A 14,220-nucleotide genomic window follows, 5' to 3' on the forward strand; every position below is an offset into this window, starting at 1 on the left:
GACACCCGAATGACGGCAGGCGCGATATCTTGGTCTACCTTTGAATCTGGCATTCTGATGACGGAAACGTGGGTTGGGGAGGCGAGGGTGTGTGTGCAAATCAATGATCACCAGGGATCGCTACGGTCGTAATCAAGTTTGCACACTTATATTCCGCTCATATATTATCACTTTCATCTTCGGCCATAGGACCTTGAAAGCACCGCATCCCGTCCGATCTGCGAAGTTAAGCAAGGTACCGTCCAGTCAGTACTGCGGTGGGGGACCACGCGGGAATCCTGGATGCTGAAGTTTTGCTAAAATTTTGTACAGTTGGTAGTGCTGTTCATAGTTTTTTGCCCTTCCTGAAGTTTCTTGGACAGCAGACAGAGTGGTATTGCAACTGTGATATCTAGTAATTGTTCATGTTCAAAGCATGGCTGAGAAAATTGAGAAACAAACGGAACATGGAGTACATTGCACACGAATCGGCAGACAGCAAGCTTTCCCCAGCTCTCAAGCCGGCTCGCCATTATCCCACTTCTCCATGAGCACCGCATCGCTTCCTCCCGGCAAGCTCCGCACATTTGTAGGTATCCTTGCGTCTCCTCTAAAGTAGCCAGGTAGGCGGCGCTTGGCATCAAATCCTCTACCCTTATACAGCGCCAGAGCATGCTTGCTGTCTGGATGCACCTCCAGGTAGATTCGCGATGGGTTGGGTGAGCCAGGAGCGATACGCCTACCCATGGATGCGCGATAGGCCGAGGAGATGTTGCGCCTCAGGGCCTCGTCCATCAGTCGATCCAGCAGTCTTCCTCCCAGACCCAAGCCCCGCTCAGCTCGGGCTACAGAGAGGGTCAAAACGTGTACCTCTTTCACCGCTCGAGAGGAAGAGGCGTCCGCATTCCCCCAAAGAGACTCTGTCGCTGGCTTGATCGAGATGGCGGCTGAGGCGACACCGAGAATGACTTCATTCTCGACTGAAGCACCCGGAGCGGGGGGAACCATGACTCGAAGAGCACGAGGCGGGGCGACTTCATTCGTAGGACCTGTCAGCACTAGGTTGTGTCCTGGAGCCAGGTGAGACTGAGAAGGTGAAGTCTCCGTGCTGGCTGGCGGCGAGACGTCCTCTCCGACCGAGCTTCGCGCCCGCCGTGCCTTTGTCGTCGCAGCTGGCGCTGTCTCGTATGCTCTCTTGAGCGCCATACTTCCAAGAGAGTTCGAAGACGAATAGCTGCCACTCAAAGATTGAGGCTCGCCTTGCGCATTGTCTCCCGCAGGTGGGCTGTTACCAGCGATTGGAGTCAGAGGAGGCAACAATGGCACTCTGTAGCTTGCACCCGCTGCCTTTGCCGGAGAAGGCTCTGGCAGTGAAGAATCTGGAGACTGCCCATTAGAGGCTTCAGGTGAGCTCAGTCTCTCAACCGAGAAGCTATCCTCGTCTTCGTCATCCTCGTCCAATTCCGCCCTGGTGGAGTCTGCGTCACTGTCGCTTCCCTCGCGCTCCTCTACGGTGGCGCCGAGTATAGGAGAGTGCCGACCTAAGCTGCTTGCCGGGGCGCGAGGAGACCGTGTTTGGTTACGCTTGGCAGCCAAAGCATCGATGGGGCGGAGGAGCGGCGAATTGGAGCTGAGACCCTGTCCCGCCAACACATAGGCGACTGAGCTAGCTGGCATGTCCATACTGGGTGGAGGAGGGGCGGGCCACAGATGTTTCTGTTGGAAGTGGTGCTTCCGGTCGAAAGGCTCATCCGGTGCTGGCAGCGGCTTGGCCACTGCAACGAGGCAGACGTGGGTCTCATCGACCAAGAGTCGCAGCAAAAATGCGGCCGAGGTCGCGTAATGCTCAGTGTCGACTTTGTCGTTGTCTCCATGCAGACAATGCAGCTCTCTGACTTGTTCCAGATCTGATCTCCTAAGTAGGCGGATCTCTACTCGAGAGTCTAGAGCAGCGGCTTTGGCTGCCGGTGTAAGGTCTGCCGGAGCGTCATGTACAATGAGAGGCGGCGGCTGGATGAGGTCCGTGATATGAGGTGGAAGTGTGGCTGGCAGGCGGTCTTCGCGGACCGTAGGCTTTGCAGATGGCGCCTCGAGAGTCGGTGCGCTAGTGTCGTCCGATAGCAGAAGCCGAGGCGGAGAAAGCTTAGCAGGCGGGGAGATCTTCGGAGATCTCTGGCAATCAGCCTCTTCGACAGCAAGCGGCACGGGCGCTTCATCGACCTCTGACGCTGCGAGCTCAGCGAGATCGTCCTCTTCCTGAGTCGGAAGCCACCGTCTCCCCCTCGCCTCCTCACCGCCGGCCTCAAGATTTCTCCTGAGCCCCTCTAGTCTGCTAGCGAGATAGACTGCATCTGGAGCGTAGCTCATAATCGTCGTATCTCCCACCTGTTCTAGCTCTTGCTCGACGGCATGGGCAGTCTTGCCCTTCCACCGCCGCCCAGCGAATTCCAGACCTTTGCCGTCGTCTTCGATATTATGTAGCATTGAGCCCTTGAAGTCCTCGGACTCTAGCTTGTGGCCGCCATCGGAAGTAGGAAGGGCATTCGATGGTTTCGAAGGAAGGTCCACTGTATTCTCGCTCTGGATGTTGGTGGTCGGCTTCTTGTTAAACGTCATTGGGAGGAAGCTTGCTCGGACATCGAAGACCGGAGACATCATCGATGCCGAGGAGCTCCTCGAGGCAGGAGTGACAGGTGTGGGAATAGTCGATGTATCGTCGACCGCTCCCAGCTGAAAGGTAGCTCTCCTTGGATGAGTGCTTGAAGATGAGCCACCTCCGCGGCGAGGTGAAGATATTGAAGCATGGGTGCTTGAAGCTGTGGGTGGAGAGGCGACGAGGTCTAGCCTGGAAGAGGAAGCTGTTGGCGAGGCTGCGTTCTCACTCTCGGGAGCCATGGACAACCATCCTCCCACGAAGCCCCTGTTGGGCCGAGATGTAGCAGTGCCGACCATTGCAAAGCAGGGAAGTACTTGGGCGAGGCTGACCTGACGCTGGGAGGAGATGGGCGATATGGGCCCCTGCAAGCAGGTAGCGCCTCTACGCTACGGCTAGAGCTCGAAGAAGCGATTCGAGCCGTTGAGCGACCATTCTTGTATGTGAGGTTCCTATGCTTGTCGCAACACACTGGCTGCCGAATGTGATGAGGTCTTGAAGAGAATGCCGGATGCTATGTGCCGATGGGTGTGAGTGTTATGGCTGTGCGGATGTGCTCGGCAATTGGTGGGGCAACGCCTTCTAGGAATCTGATCGCGGGTGGCAGCGGGTGGAGTAGAAATACTCAGAGAGAGAAAGGAAAGACGTAGCAGTAAAGAAGAATAGGCTGGCAGGTGAGGGATATGGTAGCCAAACAAAGGTGGATTGGGAATGCCAATCTGTCTGAAATCCGTGCCAGGGTCAACTACAAGCCCGGGCCACGGACGCATTTCTCAGAAGCGGAGGCTTTTGAAAGTCAGGCGTTGGGCGCCGGCGCCTCCGCTCGGCAATCAACCTTTTGGGCGCGCCCCGCCTTTCAACCAGTCACTGGGGCAATCATGGATCGGCGGCCTCGTAAGTCGTAACAACAGGACGGGATGCGCGGAAGTGATACGGACGTGGTGAGATCGTCGGCACAGCAAGCACATAGGAGAGACTCAGAGCAGCAATGACTACACAATTGGAGGATGTGTGATGTAGAGATGTTCTATTGCGAATGAATATTCTTGTACGGCGCGACAACGCCAACTGCCGGTGTTGTGGATGATCATGTGAGGAAAGACTCGCCTGGTAACAATCGAAAGGTCACAGTGTATGGGGGAGGGCGTCAGCTTGGCTGAACTTGGAGCAGAGGGATATTACTCGCCACACCTATCATGTACTCACCACAGCCACAACTCTCCTTGACATTGGGGTTGTTGAATACGAACTTGGCGCTCAACTTGTCCTCCTGCCAGTCCATCTCTGATCCAATGATGCTGAACAGAGCCTTGCTATCAATCAAGACCTCCACGCCGTCCTGCTTTACGCGCTCGTCGAACTTGCCGGCTTGATCTGGCGTGACATACTCGAGGTGGTAGCTCATACCAGCACAGCCCTTGTTGCGAACGCCAATCCGGATCAGTCGTGGGCCTGAGTCAGACTCGAGAAGCTCATTGAGTCGCTCTACAGCCGTAGGGGTCTGACACAATTAGTCACCAGGGATCAAGTGTCAGCGACTCGGTTTATAGACACTTCTGCGCTCCGCTTCGCCACTCACCAGACTCAGTGCTGCTTTCTTCGCTCTGAATGCCTTTCCGCTCGTGGCAGGCTTGGCGGCCGATGTACTAGGAGGTGATGGCGAGGTAGCAGCAGCTCCCTTTGCAGGCGCTTCCTCGGGTGGAGCAGCTTTGGGTGTGCTTGACTCCTTTGCCTTGCCCTGTGCAACAGCTGTCTGGCTTCTTGGTCCCGCAGGTGAAGAGGGCGACAGGGTAGCACAAGATCCTTCCGATGCAGAGGTAGATGCGCTCTGACCAGCCGAAACGCTCTGTGTCTTGGATGGCTGCTGCTGCTGCTGAGTCCGACCTTCAGTGGATAGCTTGGCTGCCCGCTCTTGGGCTGCTTTGCTGCTCTCAGCGTGAGGAATCGACTCGACTTGGGGGGCAGCGGGGGTTGGTCCACTTTGCTGGCCATGCCAGGCGCTTTGACTAGTAGGAGAAGACTCCTTTTGCCTGCCAGGCCACGATGCAGGGTTAGGTGGCTGAGATGGCGACTTTACCACGGCCGGTTCCGCTGCTTCCCTGACGGGGGCCGTCGGCTGTGGCGGTCTCCGAAGGTACGACGACGTTGCAAAGGTGGCAATGCGAGGCGTTGTCGACGACCGAGCGGACGACGCTGCATGCGCCAGAAGAGGTCTGAAGGCCCTCACTGATGAGGACGCAGGATTCATAGTGAGGCAGTATTGGTGGGGTATCTCAGTGAGGGGGCGCGAGGGATTGGATTTCTAAACATGACTGGGACCTCTCGAGGGACAAATCGGCTCCGCGCCTCCTCCACTTCTGCTTCCGTTCCGATCTCGCCGGAATTAGGAACACTTCGCGCCCGTGAGCGTACCGGAACAGCACCCCTTCTACGAGAGGTGCGAAGCATTGCGCCTGCTGGAGGTCCTGAGTACTGCTCTTAATGCTCGGAGAGATTCACACATTCCACATGCTCAGAGATCGTGAGAGTCAAGTGGGTCAATGCCATGCCTAATTTTTGTACACTGCGCTGCTACAATTTAGACCCCTTGCGCTCGAAGCTAATTGGATCAGTCCATTTTGGAGCTCGTTTCTGCGAAAGAACAAGCAAGAGGAAAGAGCTACGAATCAGAGAGAGTCTAATCATAGCTGTCTCCACCACTGACTCACCTCCTTGAAAGCCGTGAGTCCCTCGCGGAAGTTCCGCCCAGCATATAAGCCCCGACTTTGCTTGCTCTCCACGTTCTGCAATGTACTCTGATCAATATGCCCACTTCCATCTCTTGCGAGCCTCAGCGCCTGTTTTGTGACCCTCACAGAGTCGGGCGAGGCAGCGGTGATCATCTTTGCATACTTCAGCGCCTCGGCAACGACTGCCTTTTGTCCTTCTTCCGGGCTGGCCTTGATGTCTACCGACACGACGCTGTTCACCAGACCCATTTCACGGAGCTCTTCCGCTTGGAAGGTGCGTCCGGTGAGAAGCAGTTCACTAGCTCTTGCATGGCCGACGAGCTTGAGCAAGCGGGGAATACCACCCTGGGCTGCTACTACGCCGCGGAGCACCTCTGGTAGAGCAAAGCGTGCACGGGATGTGGCGAAGACTAAGTCCATGTTGAGAAGGATTTCCATACCCCCTCCCATAGCTAGGCCATCTACGGCTAGCAGCAGAGGCTTGGTGGACTGCAGCGTCGAGAGACCTCCAAAGCCGCCTAGGTGTCGGATTCGATGCTGCGTAGCACGCTTCTCCTCCTCGGACTGGAGCGGGGGCGAAGAGGAGGACGAGGAGGCCACAGGCGGAGGTGTACCGCGCTTAATCAACCACTCTTTGAGGTCTTGACCCGCACAGAATGCCTTTGAGGTTGGAGAGCCGGAGAGGACTAGCACCCATAGGGTGGGAGTCGCTTCGAACCACCGGAGCGTCTTGCGCAGGTCGTCTTCGAGCTCCTGTGGCGCGTATTGTAGGGAAGGGTGCAGGGTCAGCCTCGCGCCATCAGGTTTACCACTAAGCTATGGAACCATCTCAATCACTTACATCGTTCATAGAGTTCATCTGCTTCGGCCGGTTGAGCTGCAGATGCAACACGTGCTCCTCTGGGAATGAGATCAGCAAGTGCTCGCCCACGGTCGGGGGCGAAAGATGAGATGCCATGATCGGAAGAGTTACTTGTTATGAGAAGACAAACGGTCTGTCTGTGGGAGACAGGGACGGATCAGCTGAGAGTTCAAGACTCTAGGTGAAAGCTAGAGAGTGAATGTGGGGTAAGGATGCTACAGGTCCGGCCTATCGAGTTTACCCCACACCCGGAAGCAGCGGACTTTGCCGAGCCGATCTGGCGCTCGGGCCTTTTCTGAGGAAGGGGAGCCCTAGAATGGGAAGAGCATCTTCTCTGCCTTCACAAACGAATATTCGACATATCTCTTCAATGCTGCTCTTGAGGCAGCATGAGCAATAACAATTTGAAGTCTAGATTTTGGTGCGCGATTCTGCTACGCTTGCATGCTACTATGTGTGTTCCTCCACCACTCTACACGTGACCTCAATCTCTTCTACACTCTCAGATCAGACTGACCCCATCTTACGCTCTTCAATCATCCAGCTCCATCTCTTGGTCAACCTCGTCAGCTGGTCCTACCCCGCCAATCGCTTCACCAGGTGCGGTATGTCTCGCCTTACCAGCAGCAATAGCCGCGAACACCGGAGAGAATGTCTTCGGCGGGGAGTGTGTGCCGAACGCGAAGAGAGGCTCCTGAAGATCGCTCGAACCTATTGAAGATGTCTGCCTGGCGGACGACCCTCCTGCTATTGCCAGAGAGCGAGGCGAGTCCATGGCCGCCATGCTGTCCCTGCCTGACCTCTCCGCCCGGAGCGCAGCAGTACCCGACGGAGCAAGTATCTCCTCTGGGCTTCTCCAAAGCACCAATTCCCCCTTGGCCTCTTCTTGATCAGGAGGTGTCGTCGCAGGCGTAACGCCCCCGGACTTTCTGCCCGCAATAGGTCGACTACTGATGTCGCCTCCGAGTACGACGGCTCGCGAGTGGGCTTCGAGCTTTGCGAGCAATTCTGGGTTGATTGCGAATGAGGGAGATCGGTGAGACGATACATCGTCCTCTTCCGCAACGGACATAACGTCCGCTTTGTACTTGGAGATTTGCTGACGTCGAAAAGAGGCTAGCTGCTCAGCTTCCTTCTGTGTGATAGCAGTATACCTAGCCCCGTCCGCTTGCGCATCGCTTTGATCTCCTTGCGCGTCTGAGCCGCTGGTATCAGCCTCGTCTTCCAGACTGGCAATGTAGGACCTATATTGGTCGATCTCCCAGCTGCTGGGTCCTCGGCCCATGCCCACGTCCTCACATTCCTCCCTCCCTTCATCCAAGCGACTAGTGCCAGTACTAGCCTGCAAAGCTACACTCGATGCCAATGGTCCGCTTGCCATTGCGCCTACCGTAGTCGGGGAAGCAGGCGGTGCCCTCACGGGCGACAGAGGACTCGACGGCGGTGCCCCAAACCCAGCTCGTCTCGCAGCTTCTGCTGTATGCGATGCCCCTGTACCTCTCTCCTCGAAGATGCTCATCCCAGCAAAACGTCCGACATCTTCCGTGTCTAAGTGCGGGCGCTGTCGCTTCTTCGGATGAGCAGCCTTCTCTGGACTACCAGCGCGTCCCAAGCCATCGTCTACGTAGCGATAAGAGGGAGTGAGAGGCTCTCCTTGCTCCGAGTCCGAGTCGCAGCTGTCGCTATCTCGACCATAGTCGACCCCGTCGTACCTGCTCTGGGCATCTGCGAAGGGGTGGGCTGGGCTAGACAGTGATGCCAGGCCGTCTCCCTTTTGAGATCTGCCTCTCGGCCTCTTCCGCCGTGGAAGCGGTGCGGACGAGAAAGGAGGCGCTGCAGAAGGGCTGGTACTCCAGCTGAATGCTGGAAAATTTGAGCTACTAGCAGGTAATGACGAGAAGGTAGCTGTCGCTGGGCGAGGAGCATGGGCTGCAGCATCGAAAGGAGCAGAGGAGCTTCCAGCTTCCGAGAAGTTCATCTCTTGCTGCCGATCGCCATAGTAGGTGGTAGTATTGGGATGATGTTTGTGGTGAGCCTGTGTCTGCTCTCGTAGCATGATGGGCTTCGAAGGGTTGCGTAGGCTAGCACCCTAGAAGGTTCGAGGTTAGGACTCTTAATGTGGCTGGCAGGAGGCGCAACCGGCCCGCATCACGATCTCTCGAGCAAAGGCGTCGGCTCAAAGAGCAAAGGGGCACAGAGCAAAAGTCACAATGTGTGACTGCTTGTTGGGATGGGCTTGACAGACAACGATGGAGATGAAGGGAGTGTAGGCGCGATCAAGTTGCCGTTGCGATGGGCAGTGAAATCTACTGGCAAAATCCAGAATCCTCCGATGACTGGCCCGCCTGGCTTTTCGTCTTTCTTTGCGCCCCGTGCACTCCACCCACCTCGGAACGCTGCCCCAATCGGCGGCTAGACCCGAAACATCCCGAAGCACTGTGAGCCGCCTTATCGATACTTGGGCTGCCTCGTGATCACCAGAATGCTCTACCAATGCTCGCCGGTATCAGATAGAGGGTCATACATGCCTTCTTCGCCGAAGTCCACCTCGTGATTGGGTGCATAGTCAAGGTCAGGAGACGGAGACCTGTACACCTGGTGTGCAGCAAGCAATTGACTCAACGTGATCATCAGCTTCCTGGTCTTGTTCATACTGTACGAAGCACAACTCACTGCATTTTCTGCGTCCGCATAGCCTGCATCTTGCGTCCATACATCGTTGGCCGGCAGAGTCTGTCCGAACAGCAGTGTATCCGAGTGTATTTCGTTGCCAGAGGGCACACTCAATTGGTCTACGCTTCCGCAATCGTTCACCCCTGACAGTGGTGGCAGGTTTGTATCCAATTCTTGCGCGGCCCAGCCCTCGGCAAGGGAAGTGTCATTGTCCAAAGCACTGCTGGCTCGTTGGAGACATCTACCAAAACCACCCGCTCCTTTCTGGTCTGCACTGACGTCGCTTAGAAAGTTTGGCAGGTCGAAAGTGACGCTTCTCGAGGGCCGCTGCAGGGCACTCTCCCAGTCCAGCGTCTCATCCTCAGTGTAGATTACGCTGCTATTGTGACGAAGAATGCCGTTGGCGGGCTGTGCGAAGGGCTTATGGGCAAAGCCGTTGAGAGCTGCTGCTGGAGTAGGTGGCGTGAAAGGCAGTCCTGTCTGCATAGTCTGAGGAGAGTGGTGAGCCACCAAGTCTGCCCCGAGAAAGCCCGGCACAGAAGGTGCGGGAGGGGTAGGTCGTTGGCTATGTCGCACGGTGGAGACGCCTGGGTCTGAGAAGGGACTCTTGACAGTCGTGCTGATGCTGCCGATAGGAGCAAGGGAGCGAGGTGGCGATGACTGTATGCCCAAAGGTGCTTGAGATGAGTGCTCAGACAGGGCATTTAGGAGCCATTCTGGTCCCCGAGTAGCGGCATGTGGTGTGATAGGAGCGTCGGGACTGTATGCTGCCAGCGGAGATGGCATACAGCTTTCATCAATGATCTGAGAGATCTCCACTTGCCTCCTGAGCACAGCACTCACCCCAGCGTCCTCTCTCCTCTCGCTCAGCCGCACTTAGCACAATTTTTGGCTTGACTCCATTGCGACTCCTCCACTCCTCCAGCGCATCAGACGTATCTTTTGCATCTTTGCTACCGCTCCCAAATTTGCGTTGATTGCGAGTATTCACAGCTGCAAAAGCCGCACTCAAGATTCTGCTAGGAGAGGAGGTGTGATGAGGTGTTGACTGGCTTGGAGGGAGGGTGATCCGAGGGGCTTGCCGTCCTGCTGGGGCTGCTGGGAAGTTAGGCTGGGAGGTACTTGCTGCTCGGTCGAATGGGCCAACGAAGCTCAGTCAAGTCAGTAGTCTAGCTTCGCCATCGCCAGCACTCAGCAAGTGCATCAACGTACCACTCCTGAGAGGCAACTTCTCACTGCTTGCACACGACGATCGGCGAGAAGTGGACAGTCAGCGTATATGCGGGAATCGATCGTGTCGGTAGCTCGAGCGTCAAGAATCCGCCATCACTGACGGTCGCACTACTTCATCTGACGTCTTCTTTGGTGCTGCGAACTTCTTGCGCGGGGGAAAACGCCTTTTGCGCCAATTGCCACTACTCTGCTTTGGCATGATGGGCCGGCTGAGATGATTTTAAAGTAGCCTGAAGTGCTTCAACAAATCGCCATTGGTTCGGTGAGACTCGTACAGGTAGCGAGAGAGGAAAGGACCGCAAAGAGGCAGGCACGGCACGGAAAGCCACTGGAGAAGTGACTCGCGTCGACTATCTTGCGCGCTAGCCACAGAGGACAGGAGAGGCGCTATCGACATTGCAGATCTCAAAGGACACTACAAATGCATTTTACATCTACTCGATTACAAATTGGTCAGACTCGTCCCGCGCACGAGTAGAGGTAGGCATCACTGGAGTACCACTATGTGATCTCGGCTGAGCAGTAGCATAGCTTGAGGAGGGCGTGCCGTCATCCTCGTGCCCCTCCTCGTCCTCACCCTCACCATCGTAGGAGAACTCTGCTGGACCCGAGCTCTGACCACGCTCATGCAATTCTGCATACTCGGGTCCGGTCCTCTGCGAGGAGCGCCGTGCAGAGCCGCCCGCCCGCCAGTCCGCCATCCTCTGCTTTGCCCAGCTCCAGCCTTCACTGAGGCTCCTCTCCAGCTCTCCTCCAAAGTTGTTGATGACGTTCCCGTCAGCCTCCTCGGTGGTATCACCCGCAATGACCCACTCTGGGAGGCCTCCCTGTGCATCCAAAGCCTCTCTCGCTGCACGTCGGGCGAGAGCATCGGCATGCTCCTGGGCGGCAATGTGCTTGAGGAGATCTTTGACGGTCACTAGACCTTGCATGGCGCCTTGGCGATCAGTGATGAGAATGACTCGGGGGCCCATCTTTTTGAAGAGGTCCATGACGACCTCCAGCGGCATGTTCGGCCCGACAGTGAGCGGGGTCTGATCTACCCATTCGCCCAATTCCAGCAGATCTTCCTCGCCTTCTCCATCAACTCCACCATTGACACCTCCTAGATCACCGTAGTGGTCGTGTTCCTGCTCGCTACCGCTCAGGGATGTCATGCTGCTTCGGCCCCTCCCTGCATCGCCCATCAATCCCGCTCTGTCCTCTTCTCCATTCGACATCCCAAGCTTGTCTTCTTCCTCTTCTTCGTCGATCAGAGTGCCTGCCGTAGGCGGAGGCTCGCTACGTCCTATTCCTGCAGATCCCACGCCAGTGTCCTCGCAGGTAAAGTAGCACTTGACGTCGGCGCCAAGACTATTTCTAGCCCTCTTGGCCTTGTTGATTGCGAATCTCAGCTCAGTCTTGCCAACGTAGCCCAGTAGCGTCCGATCGCTCTGGCTGCGCACCACGGGAAATCCGCGGTAGGTATTGTTCAAGCGCTCCTCGACATCCTTCAGGGGCGTACCGTCTGCGAAGACCATGTCTGGATCGCGCTTCATCACTTCGCCTACCGGCAGCAGACCGAAGTTGTGCTCGTCCTTGTCCAAGAAGGGATACCCGGCAAACTTCATCGTCTGCTCGGCGATGCCTCCCTTGCCGTAATAGTCGCCAACACCCTTGGTGACCATGACGACGATCATCGTAGGGAGAATGTACGTCAGAGCACCGGTGAGCTCAAACATGATGACGACCACTGCCGCGGTGATACGCGTGACCCCAGCCAGAGCAGCAGCTGCCCCGAGAAAAGCGTACGTGCCTGGAGTGATGCAGGGAACGTCTGGCTGACATGCAGAGAAGATGGCAGCATTCGGAAAGGCAGTATAGAGCGCTTTCACAAGAATACCCAGCATCCGGCCAAATGTCGCGCCGATGGCCATAGAAGGCACGAAGATACCAGCAGGGACTTTGCAGCCGTAAGAGAGGACGACCAAGACTGTCCGCAAAACTGTGGCCAATAGTAGTGAGTTGATCATCTGCCACTGCGCCCAGCTTTGGCACAGGTTGTCGTAGTCTCCACCGCCTTCGCATTCGCGAAACAGAATTTCGAGAGATTCACTCATGTCAATGCGTAGGAACTTGTTCCAATAGCCGACCAAAGCAGTCAATGTAGCTAGTACGACTGCTTCTGACACTCCGTACGCTGCGAGATTGTTGCGGCGGAAAGCTTGGACCTGAAGGTTGTACTTGATCACGAAAGCGCCATAGAGACCCTAGAGAACATGAAAGAGGGACAGCCTGAGTCAGCGACAAAACATCAAACATTTATGCTTGATTCGACTCACTCCGAAGATACCGATGATGATGTAGAAGATCATCTCAAAGTAATGCCAATCACGGTCATACGAGACCTGGAAGAGAACCAATTTCCCAGTCCGGAATGGGTTCATGAAAGACAGCGCGACCGTCGCAGCCAGGGCACAGAGGAAGCTTCGCCACATCGTCGTGGCGGGAAACTGATGAGCCATCTCTTCTAGGGAGAATAGCACGCCTCCAATGGGAGAGCCAAACGCTACTGCTACGCCTGCAGCACTGGATGCTGTGAGTAGCTCCCGCATGCGCGCTTGACTGCGATCGAAGCTCTTGAAGAAGCCTGCTACCACGTTTCCTATAGAGCAGGCGACATGTACCGCTGGCCCCTCCTTACCGATGCTCAGCCCCGAAGCGATCGCCAGTGGGAGCGTGAGGCTCTTGATCGCCAATGTTTGGAAGCCGAGGAAGCCATTGATGATGAAACCGGCCAGAATACACTTGATCTCGGTGATACCGCTTCCTGCTGCATAGGGGGCGAATGCTCTGACTAGGTGGGCACAGGCAGCAGCAAGGGCAGCTGCAAAGATGATGTACATGATCCAGGCTGGAAAAGCCCAGGTGGTCCAAGGGATCCAGTCTGCGCATGTCTCTCCGGGGTCAGAGCTTGTGGTGGCAGCCCTCGGGTAGAAGGTAGAGGCATATTCCAGTGCGCCTGCAGCCGGTCCCACGGCTTCACTTGGAAAGCCCCAGGCTAGCCCTCTCGCTAGTGAGCTAGTGACATTGCTAGGATTACCAGCTGCTGTCGAAGGCGAGGCTGCTGCCGCTGCCGCTGCGGCAGCGATGGTCGCCTTCACAGCGGCTGGTGGTGACGAGCCTCCTTTGTCCATGAGCTCCCAGCAGCAAAATTTGCGATTGAGCCACCATCCTGCGCTGCAGTGTCCTTGCTTCAAGTCACTGGCCCATTCGGTTGCGATGGAGATGACAGCCATGTTGATGCCAATCAAGACGCCTGAATGGATAGTGGCTTGATCAACTTCAGCTTCCCTGCTCTTCTCTGGGCTTACGAGTCCGTCACTCACCGACCAGTATGACCACTCCGCTCTCAATCCCTGCCTTTGCTCCCTGCATCGCCAGTCTCGTGAGCCACCATGCCCTTCTTCCCCACGTACTCCTCGTCGGCCACCACCGAGGCGGTCTCTCCCCCGGAGCGTAGCCAAAGCGTCCCCAAGAGGCAGAAGAGGGCTGACCACCGGAGCCATTGGCGAGATGAGCATTGGAACCTAGCTCTTCGCGAGCTCTCGCTCTAGCTACCCTTGCTCTCTCACGAGTGGAGTCTACAATCCAGTCTACCGTGGAGAACTATTTGCAATAGGGTAGTGGTGAAATCAGTCAGTCTGTTCCCTCCTTGTGGTGGTCATCGTGGACTCACACTCTCGTATCTCCGGATGTCCTCTAGCTCTACATCCTCTGCGTCGCGTCGGCTACTGCCACGTTTGCGGAAAGCTGGGGTATTGGGAGTGGTGGGCGGTAGTCTGGATGGCCCGGGTATGGCAGGAGAGGTTGGCGTCTGGCTCATCTCCCAATGAGCAAGCGGCCACAGGAGCTCAGGGTGATAAAGAAGGCCTTGGTAGCTGCGAGTGCCTGTGTCAGAGTAGCCCCTGCCTGCACACCTGGCTCAGTGGGTGGTGTTGGTTGTGGCTGGTGGACGCGGAGGAACAAGACTCGCTGCAGGGCCTTGGCTGCCACGCCGCCCTTCGCTCCGCCCCAGCCCAGGCGCAGAGGGACGACGCCTGCCAGCCTCC

The 14,220-nt window shown here is 56.5% G+C and overlaps 7 protein-coding genes across 7 annotated transcripts; all 7 read right to left on the reverse strand.

The window, feature by feature from the left end:
* Positions 1-339: 339 nt before the first annotated feature.
* Positions 340-3,427, reverse strand: BCV69DRAFT_281505 (hypothetical protein). The gene has a single exon (XM_025492011.1). The coding sequence runs from the start codon at positions 2,929-2,931 to the stop codon at positions 496-498; it is 2,436 nt and encodes an 811-aa protein (XP_025349681.1). The 5' UTR covers positions 2,932-3,427; the 3' UTR covers positions 340-495.
* A 116-nt stretch (positions 3,428-3,543) lies between these two features.
* BCV69DRAFT_306731 (hypothetical protein) lies at positions 3,544-4,136 on the reverse strand (the record flags this gene model as incomplete). Its single annotated transcript, XM_025494686.1, has 1 exon — positions 3,544-4,136. A coding segment is annotated over one exon (357 nt), but the record flags the coding sequence as incomplete, so codon positions are not given.
* On the reverse strand, positions 3,780-4,922 carry BCV69DRAFT_306735 (hypothetical protein). Its single transcript, XM_025494687.1, has one exon. It carries the CDS (start codon positions 4,878-4,880, stop codon positions 4,164-4,166), a length of 717 nt encoding a protein of 238 aa, XP_025349683.1. The 5' UTR covers positions 4,881-4,922; the 3' UTR covers positions 3,780-4,163.
* Position 4,923: 1 nt separating this feature from the next.
* Positions 4,924-6,475, reverse strand: BCV69DRAFT_146537 (ClpP/crotonase). Its single transcript, XM_025489330.1, has 3 exons — positions 6,203-6,475; positions 5,341-6,114; positions 4,924-5,263 (listed from the first exon to the last, which is right to left on the reverse strand). Exons 1-3 carry the CDS (start codon positions 6,317-6,319, stop codon positions 5,204-5,206), a joined length of 951 nt encoding a protein of 316 aa, XP_025349684.1. The 5' UTR covers positions 6,320-6,475; the 3' UTR covers positions 4,924-5,203.
* Positions 6,476-6,755: 280 nt separating this feature from the next.
* BCV69DRAFT_297810 (hypothetical protein) lies at positions 6,756-8,279 on the reverse strand (the record flags this gene model as incomplete). Its single annotated transcript, XM_025494157.1, has 1 exon — positions 6,756-8,279. One exon carries the CDS (start codon positions 8,277-8,279, stop codon positions 6,756-6,758), a length of 1,524 nt encoding a protein of 507 aa, XP_025349685.1.
* A 431-nt stretch (positions 8,280-8,710) lies between these two features.
* On the reverse strand, positions 8,711-10,328 carry BCV69DRAFT_297811 (hypothetical protein; the record flags this gene model as incomplete). The annotated part of the gene is made up of 5 exons (XM_025494158.1): positions 8,711-8,818; positions 8,897-9,663; positions 9,740-10,021; positions 10,109-10,131; positions 10,231-10,328. 5 exons carry the CDS (start codon positions 10,326-10,328, stop codon positions 8,711-8,713), a joined length of 1,278 nt encoding a protein of 425 aa, XP_025349686.1.
* Positions 10,107-14,117, reverse strand: BCV69DRAFT_311325 (hypothetical protein). The gene is made up of 4 exons (XM_025494850.1): positions 13,848-14,117; positions 13,498-13,777; positions 12,451-13,427; positions 10,107-12,378 (listed from the first exon to the last, which is right to left on the reverse strand). Exons 1-4 carry the CDS (start codon positions 13,992-13,994, stop codon positions 10,564-10,566), a joined length of 3,219 nt encoding a protein of 1,072 aa, XP_025349687.1. The 5' UTR covers positions 13,995-14,117; the 3' UTR covers positions 10,107-10,563.
* Positions 14,118-14,220: the final 103 nt, after the last annotated feature.

This window comes from Pseudomicrostroma glucosiphilum (assembly GCF_003144135.1).
Source record: "Pseudomicrostroma glucosiphilum strain MCA 4718 unplaced genomic scaffold BCV69scaffold_3, whole genome shotgun sequence".
NCBI lineage: Eukaryota > Fungi > Basidiomycota > Exobasidiomycetes > Microstromatales > Microstromataceae > Microstroma > Microstroma glucosiphilum.